General features: G+C 35.3%; 1 protein-coding gene across 7 annotated transcripts in view; it reads right to left on the bottom strand.

Moving 5' to 3' along the window:
- Positions 1-20,612, bottom strand: part of NAA35 (N-alpha-acetyltransferase 35, NatC auxiliary subunit) — an 89,736-nt gene that overhangs the window by 11,581 nt on the left and 57,543 nt on the right. For 6 of the 7 annotated variants that reach the window (XM_006066836.3, XM_006066834.3, XM_006066835.3 and 3 more), the window contains 5 exons: positions 15,456-15,515; positions 12,882-12,988; positions 5,834-5,900; positions 3,851-3,949; positions 3,090-3,268 (listed from right to left, as the gene is read on the bottom strand). In XM_006066836.3, the coding sequence (XP_006066898.2) occupies positions 3,090-3,268; positions 3,851-3,949; positions 5,834-5,900; positions 12,882-12,988; positions 15,456-15,515 (512 nt within the window). The remainder of the gene's footprint in view (positions 1-3,089; positions 3,269-3,850; positions 3,950-5,833; positions 5,901-12,881; positions 12,989-15,455; positions 15,516-20,612) is intronic. The other variant, XM_044940244.1, reaches the window with a different exon arrangement.

Below are 20,612 nucleotides of genomic sequence, written 5' to 3'. Positions count from 1 at the left end.
TTTCTTGAAGAGATCCCTAATCTTTTCCACTCTATTGTTTTCCTTTATTTCTTTGCATTGGTCACTTAGGAAGGCTTTCTTATCTCTCCTTGCTACTCTCTGGAAATTTGTATTCAGCTGGGTATGTCTTTCTCTTTTGCTTTTCACTTCTCTTCTTTCCTCAGCTATTTGTAAAGTCTCCTCAGACAATCACTCTGCCTTCTTACATTTCTTTTTCTTTGGGATGGTTTTGGTCACCACCTACTGTACAATGCTATGAACCACCATCCACAATTCTTCAGGCACTCTGTCGACCAGATCTAATTCCCTGAATCTATTTGTTACCTCCACTGTATAACCATAAAGCACTGATTTAGGTCATACCTGAATGGTCTAGTGGTTTTCCCTACTTTCTTCAATTTGAGTCTGAATTTTGTAATAAGCAGCTCATGATCTTCACCCCAGTCAGCTACAGGTCTTGTTTTTGTTGACTGTATAGAACTTTCTAATCTTCAGCTGCTAAGAATATAATCAATCTGATTTCAGTACTGACTATCTGGTGATGTCCATGTGTATCTCTTGTGCTGTTGGAAGAGGGTGCTTCCCATGAGCAGTGTGTTCTCTTGACAAAACTGTTAGCCTTTGCCCTGCTTCATTTGTACTCCAAGGCCAAAACTGCCTCTTACTCCAGTTATCTCTTGACTTCCTACTTTTGCATTCCAATGCCCTATATGAAAAGGACATTTATTTATCTATCTATTATGGAATTAGTTCTACAAGGTCTTGTAGGTTTTTATAGAATTGTTCAATTTTAGCTTCTTTGGCATTAGTGGTTGGGGCATAGACTTGGATTACTGTGATGTTGAATGGTTTGCCTTGGAAATGAACTGAAATCATCCTGTCGTTTTTGAGACTGCACCCAAGTACTCTATTTTGGACTCTTATTGACTGTGAGGGCTACTCCAATTCTTCCAAGGGGTTCTTGCCCATAGTAGTAGATATAATGGTCCTCTGAATTAAACTCATCCATTCCCATCCATTTTAGTTTACTGATCTCTAAGATGTCGATGTTCACTCTTGACATCTCCTGCATGACCACTTCCAATTACTTTAATTCATGGACCTAACATTCCTGGTTCCTATGCAATATTGTTCTTTACAGCACTGGAATTACTTTCTGATGCTGAAACAATGCTCAGTTGTGGATGTGCAGGTGGTGAAAGTAAAGTTCAATGCTGCTGTTGTTCATTTGGTAAGTTCTGTTCAACTCTTTGAGACACCATGGACTGCAGCACACCAGGCTACTCTGTCCTTCACTATCTCACGGAGTTTGCTCAAACTCATGTCCATTGATTTGGTGATGCTATCCAACCATCTCATTCTCTGTTGTCCCCTTCTTCTCTTTCCCTCAATCTTTCCCAGTATCAAAGTTTTCCAGTGAGTCAGCTCTTTTCATCAGGTGGCCAAAGCATTGGAGCTTTAGTTTCAGCATCAGTCCTTCCAATGAATATTCAGGGTTGATTTCCTTTAGGATTGACTGGATTTATCTCCCTGCAGTCCAAGGGATTCTCAAGAGTCTTTCCCAACACCACAGTTCGAAAGCATCAATTCTTCAGCTCTTCAGCCTTCTTTATGGTCCAACTCTCGTATCTGTACATGACTACTGGAAAAACCATAACTTTGATTCTACACGCCTCTGTCAGCAAAGGGATGTCTCTGCTTTTTAATATGCTGTCTAGATTTGTCATAGCTTTTTTTAAAAGAAGCAAGCATCTTTTAATTTTTTGGCTGCAGTCACCATCCTCAGTGATTTTAGAGCCCAAGAAAGAAAAGTGCCATTGTTTCCATTTTTTTCCCCCATCTGTAATCCATGAAGTGATGGGACCAGCTCTCAAGATCTTCATTTTTCTAATGTTGAGTTTTAAGCCAGGTTTTTCACTCTCCTTTTTCACCCTCATCAAGAGGCTCTTTAGTTCCTCCTCCACTTTCTGTCATTAGGGTGGTATCATCTGCATATCTGAGATTATTGATATCTCTCGGCCACCTGGATTCCAGCTTGTAATTTATCCAGTCTGGCATTTCGCATGATGTACTCTGCATACAGTTAAATAAACAGGGTGACAATATACAGCCTTGATGTATTCCTTCCCCAATTTGGAACCAGTCTATTGTTCCATGTCTGGTTCTAACTGTTGCTTCTTGACCTGCACACAGGTTTCTCAGGAGGCAGGTAAGGTGTTCTGGTATTCCCATCTCTAACATGGATGCTGTTAATGGTGTGGAAAATAATTATTTTCGAGCCTCCACAGCAGTGACTTCAGGGAATACACAATATTTTTAATTTTAAGTTAAATAATTTAAAAATGAATTGAAAAGAATAACTATAATTAGATCTAATAATATACTAAACTTAGCTGTGATGGGTAACAATAGGTCATTTCTATTTTAAATTACAACTAAATTACTATACTTTGCTAGACTAAAAAAAAGATGCAAGACAGCTGAATTCATTTTAGATCTTAATTTTCTTACTTTATTCTGTGGCAGGTTTTTCATGTCTAAAATACTCTCAAGCATCCTCTTACTAGATATATCTCATCCCCAAGTGAAAGTAAAGAACTACTCTGCTGAAGATTACCTCTTATAAACTTCTTCAAAGCTACTGAGACAAATCCTCAGGGCCAGTTTGCAACAGTTATACTCCCAATGATAATCTTAGCCATAATTTCTTCTCAGAAGGAAGATCTGGTTCATATTTTGAACTTTAATTAAGTACATTCCACAGCTAGTACCTAGCGTCACTGATGTCGGGGCAAAATGTATGTTAATTTTTCTCTTTGGAAACAGATAAAAGTTCATTAATCAATTTACTTTTATTAGTAATTTTAAAATAACAATTCAAATGGCATAAAAAATGTATTTGTACACTATTAAGACAAAATTTTTAAGATGATCTAGCTCTAATTTTCAATAGATATTCTTCAACTGTCCCACAAGTAAAACTCAAATACAGTAAATTTAAAAAACCTCTAAAATTACACTCTACAGATACTCTCACAGATCTTATCTATCCCACCCACCATCAATTTTAACTCCAATCATTCTCTTACCAATATATGTAATAATACTCGTGCATGCTGTAGAGCTCCAATTCGAAGCCACTTAGGAGATACTGTATCATAATCCGAAGGTTATGGTAAAGGACCCAGGTACCTAAACAGGCCAAATGCTGCCTGTGGGGCTCCTGTTTCAACAGCATAGTATGAAGGGCTGCATCAACCTTCTCTGCCTATCACAACAAAATGTCATTAATATCAACTTGACAAGGTAATGAAAGAATTACAAAAAATGTAACAGCTAAAAATAGCACATAAGCAGATAATGTAACTCGCACCATTTAAAGAATTCATACTTTCAAATGCACCTTTGGTTAGATCTACATTCAAACCTTTCATTTCTGAAAGGATAATATTTATCTAAATACTTCCTAGATTAAAAAGACTTTACAGTATAAAAATAACTGGCTTCAGATCTTTAGTTACATTATCAATGTTGCTGTTGCTCACATTTAAATGAAGACTAATATATTTTTATTACAATGTAAACTTACTCTAATTACATCTATAGCTCTACACCTATTTTATAATTCATTAATTATAAAATAATAATTTAAGATGTTTTTGATTTAGATTACTGTTCTATTTCTTTCTGTAAACATTTCTTTGGTATATGTAACTGTTACACTTCAATGGAAAAGAAAATTCACCATATTAAAAAATTAAGTAGTCAAATTATTGTTCTAAAGAATTGTTTCTAAAAATCTAGTCAAGGTTGCTTATTTCGGAAGGGAGGGCTTCTTTTTGGCTCTTACCTCATCCTGCAAGGTAGCAAATTCCTCAAGAATATGACCGAGTTTATCTCTCTGCCGAGCCCTGTTATGTCCATGGATCTGAATAAGACTACAGAATGGCTGTAATACACAATACAATTGTTAACTGTATTTGTTAACAGTATAATTTGTTAACTGTCAATATGAAATCTGCTGATACTAAAGAAAATTCACATTCCAAATTTTCAAAATCAGGTTTAAGGGAAAAAATGTTGTATATAACAATAATGCCTATACGTACTTATTACAAAGGTGTTTCTTTTAAAGGAACTCAATACTAGAAATTATTAATAGCCAGAGGAAAGTTGTTGTTTACAAAACTTGCTCCCCTATGGCAAAAATAATTCCTTCAATCTTTAGATATGTTTCCACATATTCAAGAGCAGTTTCTTTTCTGCTTGTTTCAAGCTAAAAGCTACTGTTCAAGCCGGACACTTCTGTGTGCTGCTTTAAATATACCAGAATGCCTAATAATTAGGTAATGGCTAAAACCCAGAAAACCACAGTACAGAACTGCCCGCAATGCAGGAAACCTGTGTTCAATCCCTGGGTTGAGAAGATCCCTTGGAGGAGGGAATGGCAATCCACTGCAGTATTCTTGCCTGGAGAATTCCATGGACAGACAAGCCTTGTGGGCTACAGTTCATGGGGTCGCAAAGAGTCAGACACGATTGTGTGACCAACACTTGTTCACTAAGGTTCTTTATCACTGTTTTTATCTATTCGGTATTCTCATATAAAATACTGTAACAGTTTATGAATCAGACAACAGACAGGAATGCTCTGATTTAAGAAATATGCATTTTAAGATTCTCTAAGGATAGTAATGATATTACATTTGTATACTTCAACAGCTATCATCTCATTTAATCAATAAGTAGCCTATAAGAGGTATCAAAGCAGTATTAACATTTCATTTTTTAAAGATTGGCAAGTTTATAAAAAAGTAAAGTGATCTGCCTGATAATGATAAAATGGTAGTTAATAAAAATAAAATCTGGTCTTTATTGATTTTCCTTGCATCATACCATGCTGTCTTATCCCACTTCCTCTTTATACACAAACACACATTTGGTAAATAGAATTGGGCAAAAAAGATCTATAAAAAGCTTATAATTAAGAATTATTTATAATGAATTTGATCAACAATGAAGCTTTAATTTTTTTCAAGTTATTTGAGATTTGAAAAAAGTTCACAATCTCATCTAAAATTAATAATTTTAATTTTACTATAGTCCTGCTCCTGGGTAGTTCAGCTGGTAAAGAATCCATCTGCAATGCAGGAGACCTTGGTCTGATTCCTGGGTGGGAAGATTCCCTGTAGAAGGAAGAGGCTACCCACTCCAATATTCTTGGGCTTCCTTGGTAGCTTAGACAGTAAAGCACAGGCCTGCAATGTGGGAGACCTGGGTTCCATCCCTGGATTGGGAAGATACCCTGGAGGAGGGCATGGCAACCCGCTCCAGTGTTCTTGCCTGGAGAAACCCCATGTACAGAAGAGCCTGATGGGCTACAGTCCATGGGTCACAAAGAGTTGGGCACATCTGAGCGGCTAAGCACAGTACATAATCCTGCTCATTAAAGCAGTATAAACATAAACGCCTGGGGATGTTACCCATATTCGTTATTTATAAGGTCAAAAGTAAGAAGAGTTTTTATGTCCTTTTTAAAAAAGAAAAGTAAACTTTTTAGATGGGGGGTCATAGCTAATTCTGTTTCTGTTGTCCACAAGGGTATGGTGAGAGGGCATCAGAAGGTGCCTCGGTATCTAACAATCTCAGAGGAAGACTACAGGTTATGAAGCTATCCGCTTTGAGTTTAAGAGGAGACAACAATTTCCTACTTATTCAGGGAAAATGAATAAGAAATATTAGATGAAAAAACAGCACAAATTAATGCTACTGAAGATTCTGCATGCCACAATTTTTAAGTATCCACCACAATGATCCAAACTGTAGCTCTTACCCGAACACAGTGAGTAACAAAAGAGTCAATACAGTCCTTAGCCTGGTGATTATTATATAGGCAGCACCTGTAAGATAATACTCTTGTTATTCAAATTAAATTTATTTCGCCTACAAAAAGAAGCACTGTAGGTGCTACCAACACATAGGGAAGGTGGAAAAATGAGAAAATGGACACAAATATATCATGAAGTTGAAGAGTGCTAGCATTAAATTTAGGAAGTATTTCACTATTTGTTATCCACATAATAAATGTACAATATTTCCAATTCCTTTAGTTCTGTACTTGGACAATTAAGTGCTGGATCCAATAAGATCAACAAAGAGGGAAAATTCTAAAGCTCTACTTTTTCTAATCCTACTCTAATATTCGTTATTTTCCTACAGGTGGTACCCTTGTGAACTGTACTTACAATAGTAATTATTTAAAAAATACTGTATAGAATCTGACTGTTTTCAAGATATACCTACATTTCCAATCACTGGCCCAAATCATCACCTAGACATCCTGCCAGCACCTCATTGTCTATCCTCACAAACCAGCATCCTTGTGGTGCTCCTTCTCTCGGTTAAAAGCATCACTCAACTGAGAAAGGCTTTCCTATTTAGTCTTGGAGGATCTGTTACCTGCCTGGCCCTGGAGAAAATACAAGAGCTGAAGAGATGGAAAGTGTTTTTTTTCCCCTTTTCCTGAGGTAGGAGGACAGAAGCCTTTGCTCCTAAGGAGACAGGAAGAAGTAAACACTTTTCTTGGTGAACAGAAAGGAGCTGACAATTTGCTATTCCTAAGTTTTTGCCATAACTGAGCAATCTGACCAGAACCTCAGAATAAAACAGAATCATGATCATGTGATAGAAAATGACAGAGCAGGCAGCAGCCAGAAGAAAGAAAAGGCAGGACACCTGAAACAGGTGGCAGCAAAAGAGAAGTGCTGGAAGATTCAAGGTAAGAAAATTGCTTAAGATGACAAAAATAAAGTACTTTAAAAAAGCGGACTTTCCGGATCTGAAAAATTAGGATTTTTCAAGTTAAAAAAGTTAGTATGTGAAAGGATGCTCACAATAGCCTTGAGGATCAAGAGAATAACTTTCTTACAACACAGCAAAAATAAGAGAGATGTCATGAGGAATACAGAGGAAAAAATCTACAAGACAGAGTACGCAAAAGAGCTCTTTTAAAAGAACAAACAAGAAACAGATGACTACCTTGTAATAAACTCTGCTATACACACAGTTGATTCTCAGTATTTGTGTTAATTATGTTCTATAAACTTGCTGTGGATGCTGAAATAGAGAATACTGAAACACTGCTGTTAGGACAAAATACAGGATTAGGTTCCTCCAGCCTCTGGTCCCAAGGTTTTAATCAAGTGATCAATGTTTAACATTGGTTTATGTGTGTTTCTTTTTAAAGACACTATATAGAAAGTACACTGCTGATTGATTAGCAAAGAACTTATGCCTGAGCAAATCTTATTTAACACACAATCTTTCTGTAAGGCACACCATAGCCTTCTTGTGCCAGGAACACTAAACAGCATATCACTGCAACTCAGAGGCCATGAAACTACAAAATCACCAACAAAAAGCATAAAAACAGGGGCAAATAGAGTTTACACTATAACGCACGAGAAGGTAGACAGTTGTCTTGTTTGACTTCAGTGTTGCGTGACTTGAATATTTTGCTACTTTGCACATGTCCATGAAGATGGCAAGAGCAGAGTGAGTAATGATTTAAAGGTTAACAAATATATTCTAGCAAGTAGGCATATTAACAAATATAAAATCTGCAAATAATGAGGATCATACTGTATAATTAAATCTAAATGGACAATAGTAAGCGCGACAATGTGGAATCTAAGTGTTAAAGATTATTAAATAGAGAAGACAAAACGCAAATTAAGATGTAGACACATTTCACATATATTTTATTGTCAAAAATTAAAAAGTCTGATAATGACTAGACTATGGGGTACCTGGAATCCTTATACACTGTTGGCTGGCATACATAATTCATTGAATTATTTTTGAAAGCAATTTCACAAAACTAGTAAAGCTGAATATGCATTTGCCTATGATAATCAATTAATTTTATTTTTTATGTGCAAAAGGAGTCATAATTCAAAGATGTTTACTACAGCACTGATTTCAATGGTGATAAATTAGAAATAAGGTAAATTTTCAACTGCAGAGAATCAACAAAATAAACTTCAGTACAAAGTATGGATTTTAACAAATAAAATAAATTTGTTGGATAAACTTGGTCAATTTCAACATTTTAATGTTGAAGGAAAAAGTCATGTTGCAAAAGGATATATATGTATCTATATCTATACAGACATACACACTGTGACAAAGTTTATGTGGAGTTTAAAACCATAAAATAAGCTGATGTTATTTATGGACACATATATTTGGGTAAAGTGTACAAGTATTCATAAAAGTGAGACACATAAACTGTAATGTAGTGGTCACCTCTAGGACCAGATTGTAAAGGAAGGATGGGGTGAGGGAGGGGAATTTGAAATTATAGTCATCAGTTCTCAATGTAGCCTAGGTTTCCCTGGTGAGATGCTTTTGAGGGGAACACAAGGTTAAAACTACTTTCATAATAATATTAACATGTTATTTCCCAAAAGCACTCATTCTCTCATAAGTGTACAATGGCTTTTCTGGAGGCTACATGGCAAGCAGTACTACAACAGACTGAAAACAGAAGCAGGTTAAAATAATTCAGTTAATATTCTACTAAGACAGACTTGAAAGATACTTGCAAAAATATAAAACAATTCCACTTTTCTCATTAATTTTAATTAAAAAGTTATTTCCCATAAAATATTTGTCAATATGTGATTTATAAATGTTATATATGTTTATTAACATGTAATGAGTTTACTGTTTTTCAAAAAGAATAAACATTTTTAAAGTATTGTTTTAGTTTCTAAAATAGTAGGTATCAATAAATAGGATCCATATAAACAAAAGCTATTTGGGTCCTTAACTCTTTTAAGAATGTAAAGACAAAAAACAGTTGAGAACTGCTACCTTACATGTATCTCTAGTAAATGAATCCATTAAAGCTTGATGCCTAAATCCATTAAAGGCTTGATGCCTCCTTGATGCCTAAAGCTCAGCCTTACTCCTGAGACCTTGCAGTTATTGTTTACTATCAGGAAGCTTCATCCTTTGATTTTGTGTAGCTCATTCTCAGTATATTCACATATATCACCACTTCCAAGAGCCTTTTCACAACTATCCCATTTATGAGAACCATCTCATCTTTTATCTTTCTATACAGTACTTATGACCTGACATTATATATTTGTTCACAATTTAGTCTTTCCCATTAGAAGGTAAGCTCCTTGTCACCAGCTGTGTCCTTTTCTCTAGAACGCAGAAAGGTGTCTGACAACATTAGATACCAAATAAGGGAATTAATAAAATTTACTACTTCATATACTGTGTTTGTATGAGTGTAATAATGTATCAATAATTCATACATTGGGTGTAATATATGAGTACTTCATACATTGAGTAATACATTGAGTGGTTATGAAATACTTAATTTTACCAATGACCTTATCAGTAATAGAATTTATAAAAACAAAATTAATAAAAACTTTGCTTAAAATGGATGGTGGTACAGGTGTCTGTCAATTCATATTCTAAATATATGATACATTTAATCACAGAAATTTAAAAATAATTTTTAATGACCTCTATATGCAAAGCACACCATATTACATTTGAAAACTCTAAAGATTCTACAAAAAAAAAAACCTGTTAGAACTAACACAAGAATTCTGTAAAGTTGCAGGATACAAACTCAATATACAAAACTCACACTGAACTATCAGAAAGAGAAACTAAGAAAATGATTCCATTTACAGTAGCATTAAATAGAGTAAAATATCTAGGAATAAATTCAACCAAGGAGGTGAAAGACCTGCACACTGAAAGCTATAAGGTATTGATAAAAGACACTGAAGAAGATAAAAATAAATGGAAAGGTATTCTAGGCACATGAACTGGAAGAATTAATAGTTAAAATAGCCAAACTACTTAAAGTGATGTACAGATTCAATGTAATTCTTATCAAAATTCAAACAGCATTTTACACATTTTGATGTGACAAAAGATTAAGGAAAAAATCTTCAATGTCTATCACAAAGGATTAACCTTTCATAATACACAAGGATTTGTTACAAACTTTCTGAAAAAGTAAACCATTTAATAAAAGTCCATGGGTAAAGGATAAAAGAAAGACAATTCACAGAAAAACCATTCCAAATGTCCAATGAACATCATATTAAGTGCTCAAATTAAACTGACAATGAGATATCACTTCTCATTGACACACACTGGAAGAAATTAAAGAATGATAACACCTACTACTGCTGGTCAGGATAAAGGAAAATTGTACTCTCTTATATTCCCAGTAGAAATATAAATTGTTAAATCTTTCAGAATACAATCTAATATATATATATCAAAATTAAAATTATACATGTCCCCCCCACCCAGTAATCTCACTCTATAAAACACATGCCTATTATGAAACATTTGGCAGCCATTAAAAAGAACTATGTACTTTGAGATATAAAGTTATGATTACTTTTGAGTAGAAAAATTATAAATACATTTTAAAATTAAACTTTTGATTTAAAAAATCCATTAAAAATAATTAAACATTCATGATAAAAAATAGACTGTTTAAGGTAATCCCATATATATATAAAATCATATATGTATATATCTTATACACAAAGATAACCATGATGATGGTCATCAAAATGAGTTCCAGTTAAGTTATTTAAAATCCTAAAAAATGATGCTGTCAAAGTGAGGCACTCAATATATCAGCAAATTTGGAAAACTCAGCAGTGGTCACAGGATTGGAAAAGTTGGTTTTCATTCCAATCCTAAAGAAGGGCAATGCCAAAGAATGTTCACACTACTGTACTGTACTGTACTTTCACATACTTGCTAGCATGTGAAATGTATTGCATTCATTTCACATGCTAGCAAGGTAATGCTTAAAATCCTTCAAGCTAGGAGGCTTCAGCAGTACATGAACTGAGAACTTCTACACATACAAGCTGGGTTTAGAAAAAGCAGAGGAACTAGAGATTATATTGCCAACATTTGTAGGATCATAAAGAAAGCAAGGAGACTCCAGAACAACAACTACTTTTTCTTTATTGATTACACTAAAACCTTTGACTGTGTGGATAACAATAAACTGTGGAAAATTCTTAAAGAGATGGGGATACCAGACCACCTTACCTGTCTCCTGAGAAACCAGTATGAGGGTCAAAAAGCAACAGTTAAAACCAAACAAGGAACAACGGACTGGTTCAAAATTGGAAAAGAAGTACAAGGTCGTACAGGGTCACCCTACTTATTTAACTTATATGCAGAGTACTTCACTGGGCTGGATAAATCATAAAACTGGTATCAAGATTGCTGGGAGAAATATCAACAACCTCAAATATGCAGGTAATATCACTTAAATGGTAGAAAGTGAAGAGAAACTAAAGAGCCTCTGGATGAAAGTGCAAGAGGAGAGTGAAAAGGCTGGTGTAAAACTCAACATTAAAAACCTAAGATCATGGCGTCCAGTCCCATCACTTCATGGCAAATAAAAGGAGGAAGAGTGGAAACAGTGACCGATTTTCTTGGGCTCCAAAATCACTGCCAACGGCGACAGCCATGAAATGAATAGACGCATGATCCTTGTAAGAGAAAGCTATGAAAAACCTAGACGGCGCACTAAAAAGCAGACATATCACTTGCTGACAAAGGTCCATATAATCGAAGCTATGGTTTTTTTTTACCAGTAGTCATATACAGATGTGAGAACTGGACCATAAAGAAGTCTGATGCTTTCAATTGTGGTGCTGGAGAAGACTCCTGAGAGTCCCTTGGACTGCAAGGAGATAAAAGTTGTCAATCCTTATGGAAATCAACTCTGAATATGCACTGGAAGGACTGCTGCTGAAACTGAAGCTCTAATACTTTGGCCACTTGATGCGAAGAGCTGCCTCACTGGAAAAGACCCTGATGCTGGGAAAGGCTGAAGGCAAAGGGAGAAGGGGACGGCAAAGGATGAGATGGTTAGATAGCATCACTGATTCAATGGACATGAATCTGAGCAAACTCCGAGAGATAATGGAGGGTAGAGGAGCTAGGCGTGCTACAGTCCATCGTGTCGCGAAGAGTCAAACAGACTCCGTGACTGAACAGCAACAACCAACTGTGAAGCACACCACTACGTGGCTTTCTTCCTTTTCATGTCCCACCTACCTACAAACCTGAAAGCTCTCCTGGAATTACTTTCTAAATTACACTGGCATGAATCTTTGTGTCAGGATCAGCTTCTGGAGAACCAACCTAAGACAGGACGCTACCAGAGTTTTACATGAAATGCGGCATGATTTATTCAACGAATAGAATGCTGAACCACTAACTTTCTTTAAAATATGTGATTTCATACACTATATCTTAACAAATGCTGGTTTCTTTCCTAAGAAATAACATCTCCTTTCTTCTTTTCTCAAGGGAAAGGTCAATAAAAATTGGCGTTCTTTTCCAAAAGGCCAATTCAAATGATCCTTTCCAGCTTTTTATGGCAGCATAATTTTGGGGAAATGACTCTACCAGAATATAATTAAGGATCAATTATCAGCATTTTCTATTTCTATCTAGACTCAAGATTATCGAGAGGAAATCTTATCTTTTTATAATTATTTCCCAAAGTGTCTACTTAGCACAGTGCTTTGCACACAATAAGGGTTAATACAACTTGCTGAATTTCTGACAAGTCCTTGTAAGCTTTTCTTCTCATACTGGACCCAGTATCAACTTCAGACAACCTCAATTTACATTTAAATAATATGTGGCAGAAATCAATTAATTTTAACGATAAGAGTTATTTTTTTTACATGGAGACTTGAATCCAACAGTTTTTATATCTTTGCCATAAAGGAGCACAGAGAATTTGGGCTTTTAAGAAACATACAGGCTATACAGTATCTTATGATACTTACTTTGGGGAGAGCACCGGAGGACTGACAAAAGACCGAAGAGCATCTTTCACCATGTCTTGCATGAGATGAATTCCAAAGACCTTTTTGTTATCCACCAGGAAAGTGGTCTTAAAACAAATGTTATATATATTAGTAATGCTGTCACAATTTTGACATATTGTACATGTATTTTTCATTACTGTGACATAAGCATACTTCTTTTAAATGTCACAGAATACAAGACATTAAAATGTAAAAAGCTGGTAGAAAATTTTTATAAATCACTGCTTCCATGACGGGTACTACTTAATCCCTATTTAAGAGTATTTTGATGCAGGAGAAGAAATGTGCAGGAAAAAAATCTTTCAAGTCAAGGGTAGTAATATTGAACTAGTGAAAAATGAAATGACATGTCTGAATATGTCAAATGAGCCAACATACAAGAAAAGGTTTCATAAATTATGAAATATTTAATGGTTATTAATATCAAGCCAGTTGATAACCTATCTCAAATAAAAACTTTGGAATACATAAAAACTTTCTGAAACTGAAAGAAATATATCTAAAATAATGAATTATTAAATTAAAATACATTGTTATTTACAATAATAAATCCCACGAAGTCTGATATATTTTCATTCAATTGAAAATACAGTAATAATAATTTGTTTTGGCTGTACTAGTTCCTTTGCCTTTCCATATAAATTTCAGAAGTAGTTTGTTGACATCTACAAAAACTTCTGCTATAATTTTGAGACTGCTTTGAATCTGTAGATTAATTTGGGGGGAGAACTGACATCTTAAAAAAACATCAATTCTTCCAACTCACAAACAGGACACCTATTTATTTAAGCCTCCTTTGATGTCTTTTATTATTACTTTGCAGTTTTTTAGTATACAGGTTCTCCAAACAGGTGCTGCACTTACCTCTACGTACTTCATTCTTGATGCTGAATGTAAATAGTACTGCTTTAAAGTTTTTGGTTTGCATTGTTCATTGCAAGTATATAGAAATACAACTGCTTTCTGTACATTGGTGGTATATCCTGTGATTTTGTCAAACTCATCTATCAGGTCTAGGAACTTCTTTGCAGATTCCTTGGTACTCTACATAGATAATCATGTTGTCTATAAAGAAATATTATTTCTTACTTTCTCAACTGTATGTCTTTTATTTCTTTTCATGCCTTTTTTCATTGGCTAAGCCTTCCAGTACCACACTGAGTAAAAGTGGAGTGATGAGACTGGACATCCTTGCTTTCTTCCCAAATGAGAAAAAAAATTTACTCTTTCATCATTAAGTGTGATGTTAGCTCTAAGTTTTTTGCACATGCTCTTTATCAAATTAAAGAAGTTCTCTTCCTAGTTTGCTGCGAGTTTTGCAACATCATGAATGGATGCTGATTCTATCAAATAGATTTCCTGAATCTATTGAGACTTTATATTATATGGTAAATTATACTTTAAACATTGAGCCAAGCTTGCATTCCTGTGATAAAATGCACTTGATTATAATGTATTTTCTTTTTTTATATATTGGTAGATTTGATCTGGTAATACTTTTATTCTTATGTTTTTAAGGGATATGGGTCTATAGTTTTCTAAGCCTGAAATGTCTTTGTCTGGTTTTGGTATTGAGGCAATGCAGGCCTCATATGATGTGTTCTTGCCTCCTCTATTTTCTGGAAGAACCTGTGTGTAGAAGTGGCCTGGAGTTTTGTTTAAAAACTTTTAACTATGAACACAATTTCTCAGATTGATACAGGATTATTCAAATTGTCTACTTCTTGAAGGGGTGCTGGTAGTGTCCCTCACTGAACTGGTCCATTTCACTTAAGTTTTTCATTTAGGATATAGAGTTATTTAGAATATTCTATATTATCCTTTTAATTTGTTTAGGATATATAATAATTCCTAATATTATTTATCTGTATCTTTTTTTATTCTTGGTCTGTTTTGATAGAGATTCATCAATTTTAGAACCAGCTCTTGGCTGTAATGATTTTCTCTTATTTGTCTCTTTCCCATTTTATACATTTCTGCTCTTTATTTCCTTCTGCTTGTTTCTAGTTTGATTTGCTCTTCTTTTTCTATATTAAAGTAGAAGCTTAAATTATAATTTCTGACCTTTCTTTCATATAAACATCTAGTTCTATACTCTCTAAGTACTGCTTTAACTGTATCCCACAAAATCTGATATATTTTCATTTTCATTCAGTTCAAAATAATTTCTAATTACCATCAACACTTCCTCTTTGACTCACAGGTTCTTTAGAAATGTGTTAATTTTCAAACATTTGGAAAATTTTCCAGATACATGTGTTACTGATTACTAGTTTAATTCCAAAATAGTCAGAGAGCATACTTTCTATGATTTCAATTTTTTTTTTTACTCACTAAGTTTTGTTTTCTGGCCCAGACTATGATCTTAATGAATGTCTAACACTGTAACTCAATACTTCTATTCCAAAAATATAACACTAACCATGGAATACCCTTTAGAAGCATCCACCTTTTATTCCATAATAAATAAAACAATGTCAATACACATTATTTGCTGTTTAAAGAACTATTTTGATAATAAGTGGAACTTACTTGTAATAGAGATCTCGAAAGAACACAAGGTGATTGTTCACTAAATTCACAGAAAAAATCCTAAAAGATACACAGAAGAAAAGTAATGTCATTAACAGATTAAATAAAAGTTGAAAATGCTTGCATATAGAGTGTAATTTTTACTAGATCTTCTGGGAATGATACACTATCAAAATTAAAATAAGACAGATTACTAAAGATCATTTCTATAAGAATTGTCTATTTGTATGAATGGAATGGGCTTCCCTGGTGGTTTGGATGCAAAGAAGCCACCTGCCAAAGCAGAAGACGGGAGTTTGACCCCTGGGTCCAGAAGAGCCCCCGGAGAAACAAATGGCAACCAACTACAGTATTCTGGCCTGGAAAATCCCATGGACAGAGGAGCCTGGCAACCTACAGTCCATGGAGTCACAAAGAGTTGGACATGACTTAGTGACTAAACAACAACAACAAAAGATATTAGGAACATGATGTACTGAGGCTCTTGAGAGACTGGGATTCTGTCAGGTAAAGGAAGAGTTCGTTTTGTATCAAAATGCTGCCCAGCTTGGGACTGCCTTCGCGGTCCGGTAGTTAAGAATCTGCCTGCCAGTGTAGGAGATGGAAGTTTGATCCCTGCATCGGGAAGACCCACTGAATAAAGAATGGCAACCCATTCCAGTATTCTTGTCTGGGAAATCCCATGGACAAAGCCTGGTTGGGCTACAGTCCATGTGGCTGCAAAACAGTTGGATATGACTTAGCAACTAAACAACAACAACAACAGGAATGGAACAATGGATAATTTAAGAGCCTAAAAAATTATTTTAACAAACTGATGAATAACAGTATTATGTAGATACCAACATTAAATTTTTATATCATGAAAATAATAGTATAAAAAAAAAGAAAATAATAGTATCAATACTAATTTACTAACTAAAGACAGAGGTTTATTTCTTACTTCACAGAAATAAATACCAAGTAATCAAGATAACTGAATTCATTCACTTTTCTCACAATTAATTTTTACACCTTGCACACACTCCTCAAAGTGGACATTCTCCACTAGAGATGCTACTGTTTTATATTACAAAGAAAATTAAAATAATTTATACCACAGAAAATTCCTCAACTTTAGCCTCTAAACTAACTCTATACACAACTGTACCCAGATCCTTTAGTTGTCTACTTTAACAACAGATATCCTACACCTGTATAAAAGGATCCCATTCCTTTGGCTTTTTCACAATCATCACACACTGTCAACTATCCATACTTTGCTCTCCTAGATATTAAAATTCTTCCGCTTTACCAGATCATTCCCATTTTCATTTAAATACTCACTTCTCTCATCTTTAAAAAGAAAAGATTATCGCATGATCCCACATTTTCCTCTCAATTGCTGTCTTCTAAGCCAAACTTTCTGAAGAAGTTGGCTGGACCCACTGTCTCTACTCCTCTTCAACACATGTAACCTGCCTCTTTGCTCTAGGCACCACCTGTCCCCCATTACCAACTTTAAAGTTGGACACTGAGTTTGTGTCTCTTTCATTCAAGTATTCAACAGCATGACTTCCTCCTTGAAAAATCTTTAAATGACTTTCACATGTTTATTCCTCTGGGTACTTCTCAGTTTGTTCTGTAGGTTCAAAGTTTAGTTTCGGACAACCTTCTTTTCTTAATCTATATACTCTTCTCCTCACAAATATTAAAACATAAACACTCATGCTTCAATTACTATCTGTACTGTAATAATTCTAAAATTTTAATTCTAAGCACAAATCTCTAAATTCTACCCATAAGTCATTATCTGTTCAATATCTCTACTTAAATATTTTAAGTGTACCTCAAACTTTACTTCCCTAAGACCCCCATTTGACTCTCAAGTTCCTTAGAGAATTTCCCCCTTTGAGTGAACAGCACCAAATATGCATGTAGACTTGCAAGGCAGAAGCCTAGAAAACTTCCTGAGAGCTCTTTCATGCCCCATATTTAACTCATCAACCAATATTCTACCAACTTTAGCTCGCTATGGACTACACGGTCCTTGGAATTCTCCAGGCCAGAATACTGGAGTGGGTAGCCTTTCCCTTCTCCAGGGGATCTTCCCAACCCAGGGACTGGACCCAGGTCTCCTGCATTGCAGGTGGATTCTTTACCAGTTGAGCCATAAGGGAAGCCCAAGAATACTGGAATGGGTAGCCTATCCCTACTCCAGCAGATTTTCCCGACACAGGAATTGAACCAGTGTCTCCTGCATTGTAGGCAGATTCTTTATCAACTGAGCTATCAGGGAAGCCTTTTAGCTCACACATAGCTGTAACACTGACGATCTCATCATCTCCCTGCCATCCTTCCAGTCCAAGTTACAATCCTTTCTACCTTGGACTGTGGTAATGGTTTCCTTATTTATCTGTGTTTACTCTGCTGTTGTTCAGTAGCTAAGTTCCGTCTGTCTCTTTGTGACCCACTGGACTGCAGCACACCAGGCTTCCCTGTCTTTCACTACCTCTCAGAGTTTACTCAGATTCATGTCCACTGAGTCGGTGATGCTATCTAACCACCTCATCCTCTGCTGCGCTCTTCTCCTTTTGCCTTCAATCTTTCCCAGCATCAGGGTCTTTTCCAATGAGTCCACTCTTTGCATCAGGTGGCCAAAATATTGGAGCTTCAGCTTCAGCAACAGTCCTTCCAATGAATATTCAGGGGTGATTTCCTTTAGGATTGACTGGTTTGATCTCCTTGCAGTCTAAGAGACTCTCAAGAGACTTCCCCAGCACCACAATTCGAAGGCATCAATTCTTCAAAGTGCAGCCTTCTTCATGGTCCAACTCTCACATCCATACATGACTACTGGAAAAACCCTAACTTCGATTATACGGACCTTTGTCAGCCAAGAGATGTCTCTGCTTTGTAATATGTGGCCTAGGCTCACTATAGCTTTCCTTGCACAGAGAAAGCGTTTTTTAATTTCATGGTTGCAGTCACTGTTCACAGTGATTTTGGAGCCCAAGAAAATAAAATCTGTCAGTGCTTCCACTTTCCCCCCATCTATTTGCCATGAAGTGATGGGACCAGATGCCATGATCTTAGTTTTTGGAATGTTGAATTTTAAGGCAGCTTTTTCACTGCCCTCTTTCACCCTCATCAAGAGGCTCTTTAGTTCCTCCTCACTTTTTGCCATTAGGGTGGCATCATCTGTATTAACTGAGGTTGTTGATATTTCTCCTGGCAATCTTGATTCCAGCTTGTAACTCACTCAGGCCGGCATTCTAAATGAAGTACTCTGCACAGAAGTTAAATGAACAGAGTACAATATGCAGTCTTCTTGTACTCCTTTCACTCAGGCCGGCATTCTAAATGAAGTACTCTGCACAGAAGTTAAATGAACAGAGTACAATATGCAGTCTTCTTGTACTCCTTTCACTTGTACTCCTTTCCCAATTTTGAACCAGTCCATCATTCCATATAAGGTTCTAACTGTTGCTTCTTGACCTGCATACAGATTTCTCAGGAGACAGGTAAGGTGGTCTGGTATTACCATCTCTAAGAATTTTCCATAGTTGTCATGATCCACACAGTCAAAGGTTTTAGTGTAGTCAGTGAAGCAGAATTAGATGTTTTTCTGGAATTCCCTTTGCTTTATGATCCTATCAATGATGGCAATTTCATCTATGGTTCCTCTCCCTTTTCTAAACTCAGCTTGGACATCTGGAAGTTCCTGGTTCATGTACTGCTGAAGCCTAGCTTGGATTTTAAGCATAACCATACTAGTATGTGAAATGACCACAACTGTATGGTAGCTTGCACATTCTTTGGCACTGTCCTTCTTTGGGATCAGAATGAAAACTGACCTTTTCCAGTCCTTATATTGGCTGGAGCACTTTAACACTATAATCTTTTAGGATCTGAGTAGCTCAGCTGGAACTCCATTACCCCACTAGCCTTGTTTGTGGCAATGCTTCCTATGGCTAACTTGACTTCAGACTCTAGGATTTTAGACTGTAGGTGGGTGAGTGACCACAGCATCGTGGCTATCTGTGTGATTAAGATCTTTCTTGTACAGTTCTTCTGTGTATTCCTGCCACCTTTTTAAATTCTTCTGCTTCTGTCAGGTCTTTACATTTCTGTCCTTTATCATGCTATCCCTGCATGAAATGCACCTGTCAGATCTTAGCTTCACCGTCACTTCTTTAAAAAAGCCTTCTCTGATCATTTAGGTCAATTCCTTCATTATATGCTATATGTTGTAGTTCCCAGTTCCTTTCCTTCATACTGCTTATATTGGTTTGTAATTTTATAAACATTTATGTGATTTGATCAATTTCTATAGCACATTACAGCCCCATGACAAAATGGATGATATACTTTTGCTCATCACTGTATATACTAGCACAAAATAAAGCACATTGGCTGAATGTATGTATGTATGAACGTGTGTATACTCACTATTACAGTTTGTACTCAGTTTTTTATTCGAACAGGATATATTCTATATAGTCCATTACTCACCTCATTTAAACTAGGTATATCTTATTACTCCATAGCTGTCAATCAAAAGTATCATCATATGGGTTTCTAATACATGAACTTTCCTTCACTAATATCACTATTCTCTCCCTTACCATTGTTTCTGCCCTATCTGCAAAATACCAAAAAACACTGAAAATGCAGAAAAAATGCAAAAAACAAACTATCATATAGCTTTCTACTATTTGTAAGTAGTTGTAATTAATATTTTGGTATCTGTTATTTGTATATTATTTATTGACATGAAAACATATTCAAGATACAGAGATTACTGATGAAAAAGTAAGTTATTATCAATTTTTTAATGAAAAAACATACATATGCATATATATGTATATATGTACACATTAACAAACATTTATTTATATGAAAGGTTTAGCATAGAATTGAGGGTTCAAACGGACATTTTTAAAGCTTGAGTGAATTACCTAACTTCTCCACATTTTAGGTTCTTAATCTCTAGAATGGGTAGTATAAAATCCTTATGAGGATTAAATATAGAAAGAAAAATAATACACACAAACACTTAATTCTCCAGATATCACAGATAATAGGTGAGGAGCATTATTTACCCTTGCAAGGGTCTCTAAAACATAATAAACTATTCTGCTATTAAATCAAAGCTATATTCCAGAATAGAGACTT

Source organism: Bubalus bubalis, chromosome 3 (genome assembly GCF_019923935.1).
Source record: "Bubalus bubalis isolate 160015118507 breed Murrah chromosome 3, NDDB_SH_1, whole genome shotgun sequence".
Classification (NCBI taxonomy): domain Eukaryota; kingdom Metazoa; phylum Chordata; class Mammalia; order Artiodactyla; family Bovidae; genus Bubalus; species Bubalus bubalis.
The sequence above is the reverse complement of the archived record's forward strand: the minus strand, read 5'-3'. Positions and strand labels throughout refer to the sequence as shown.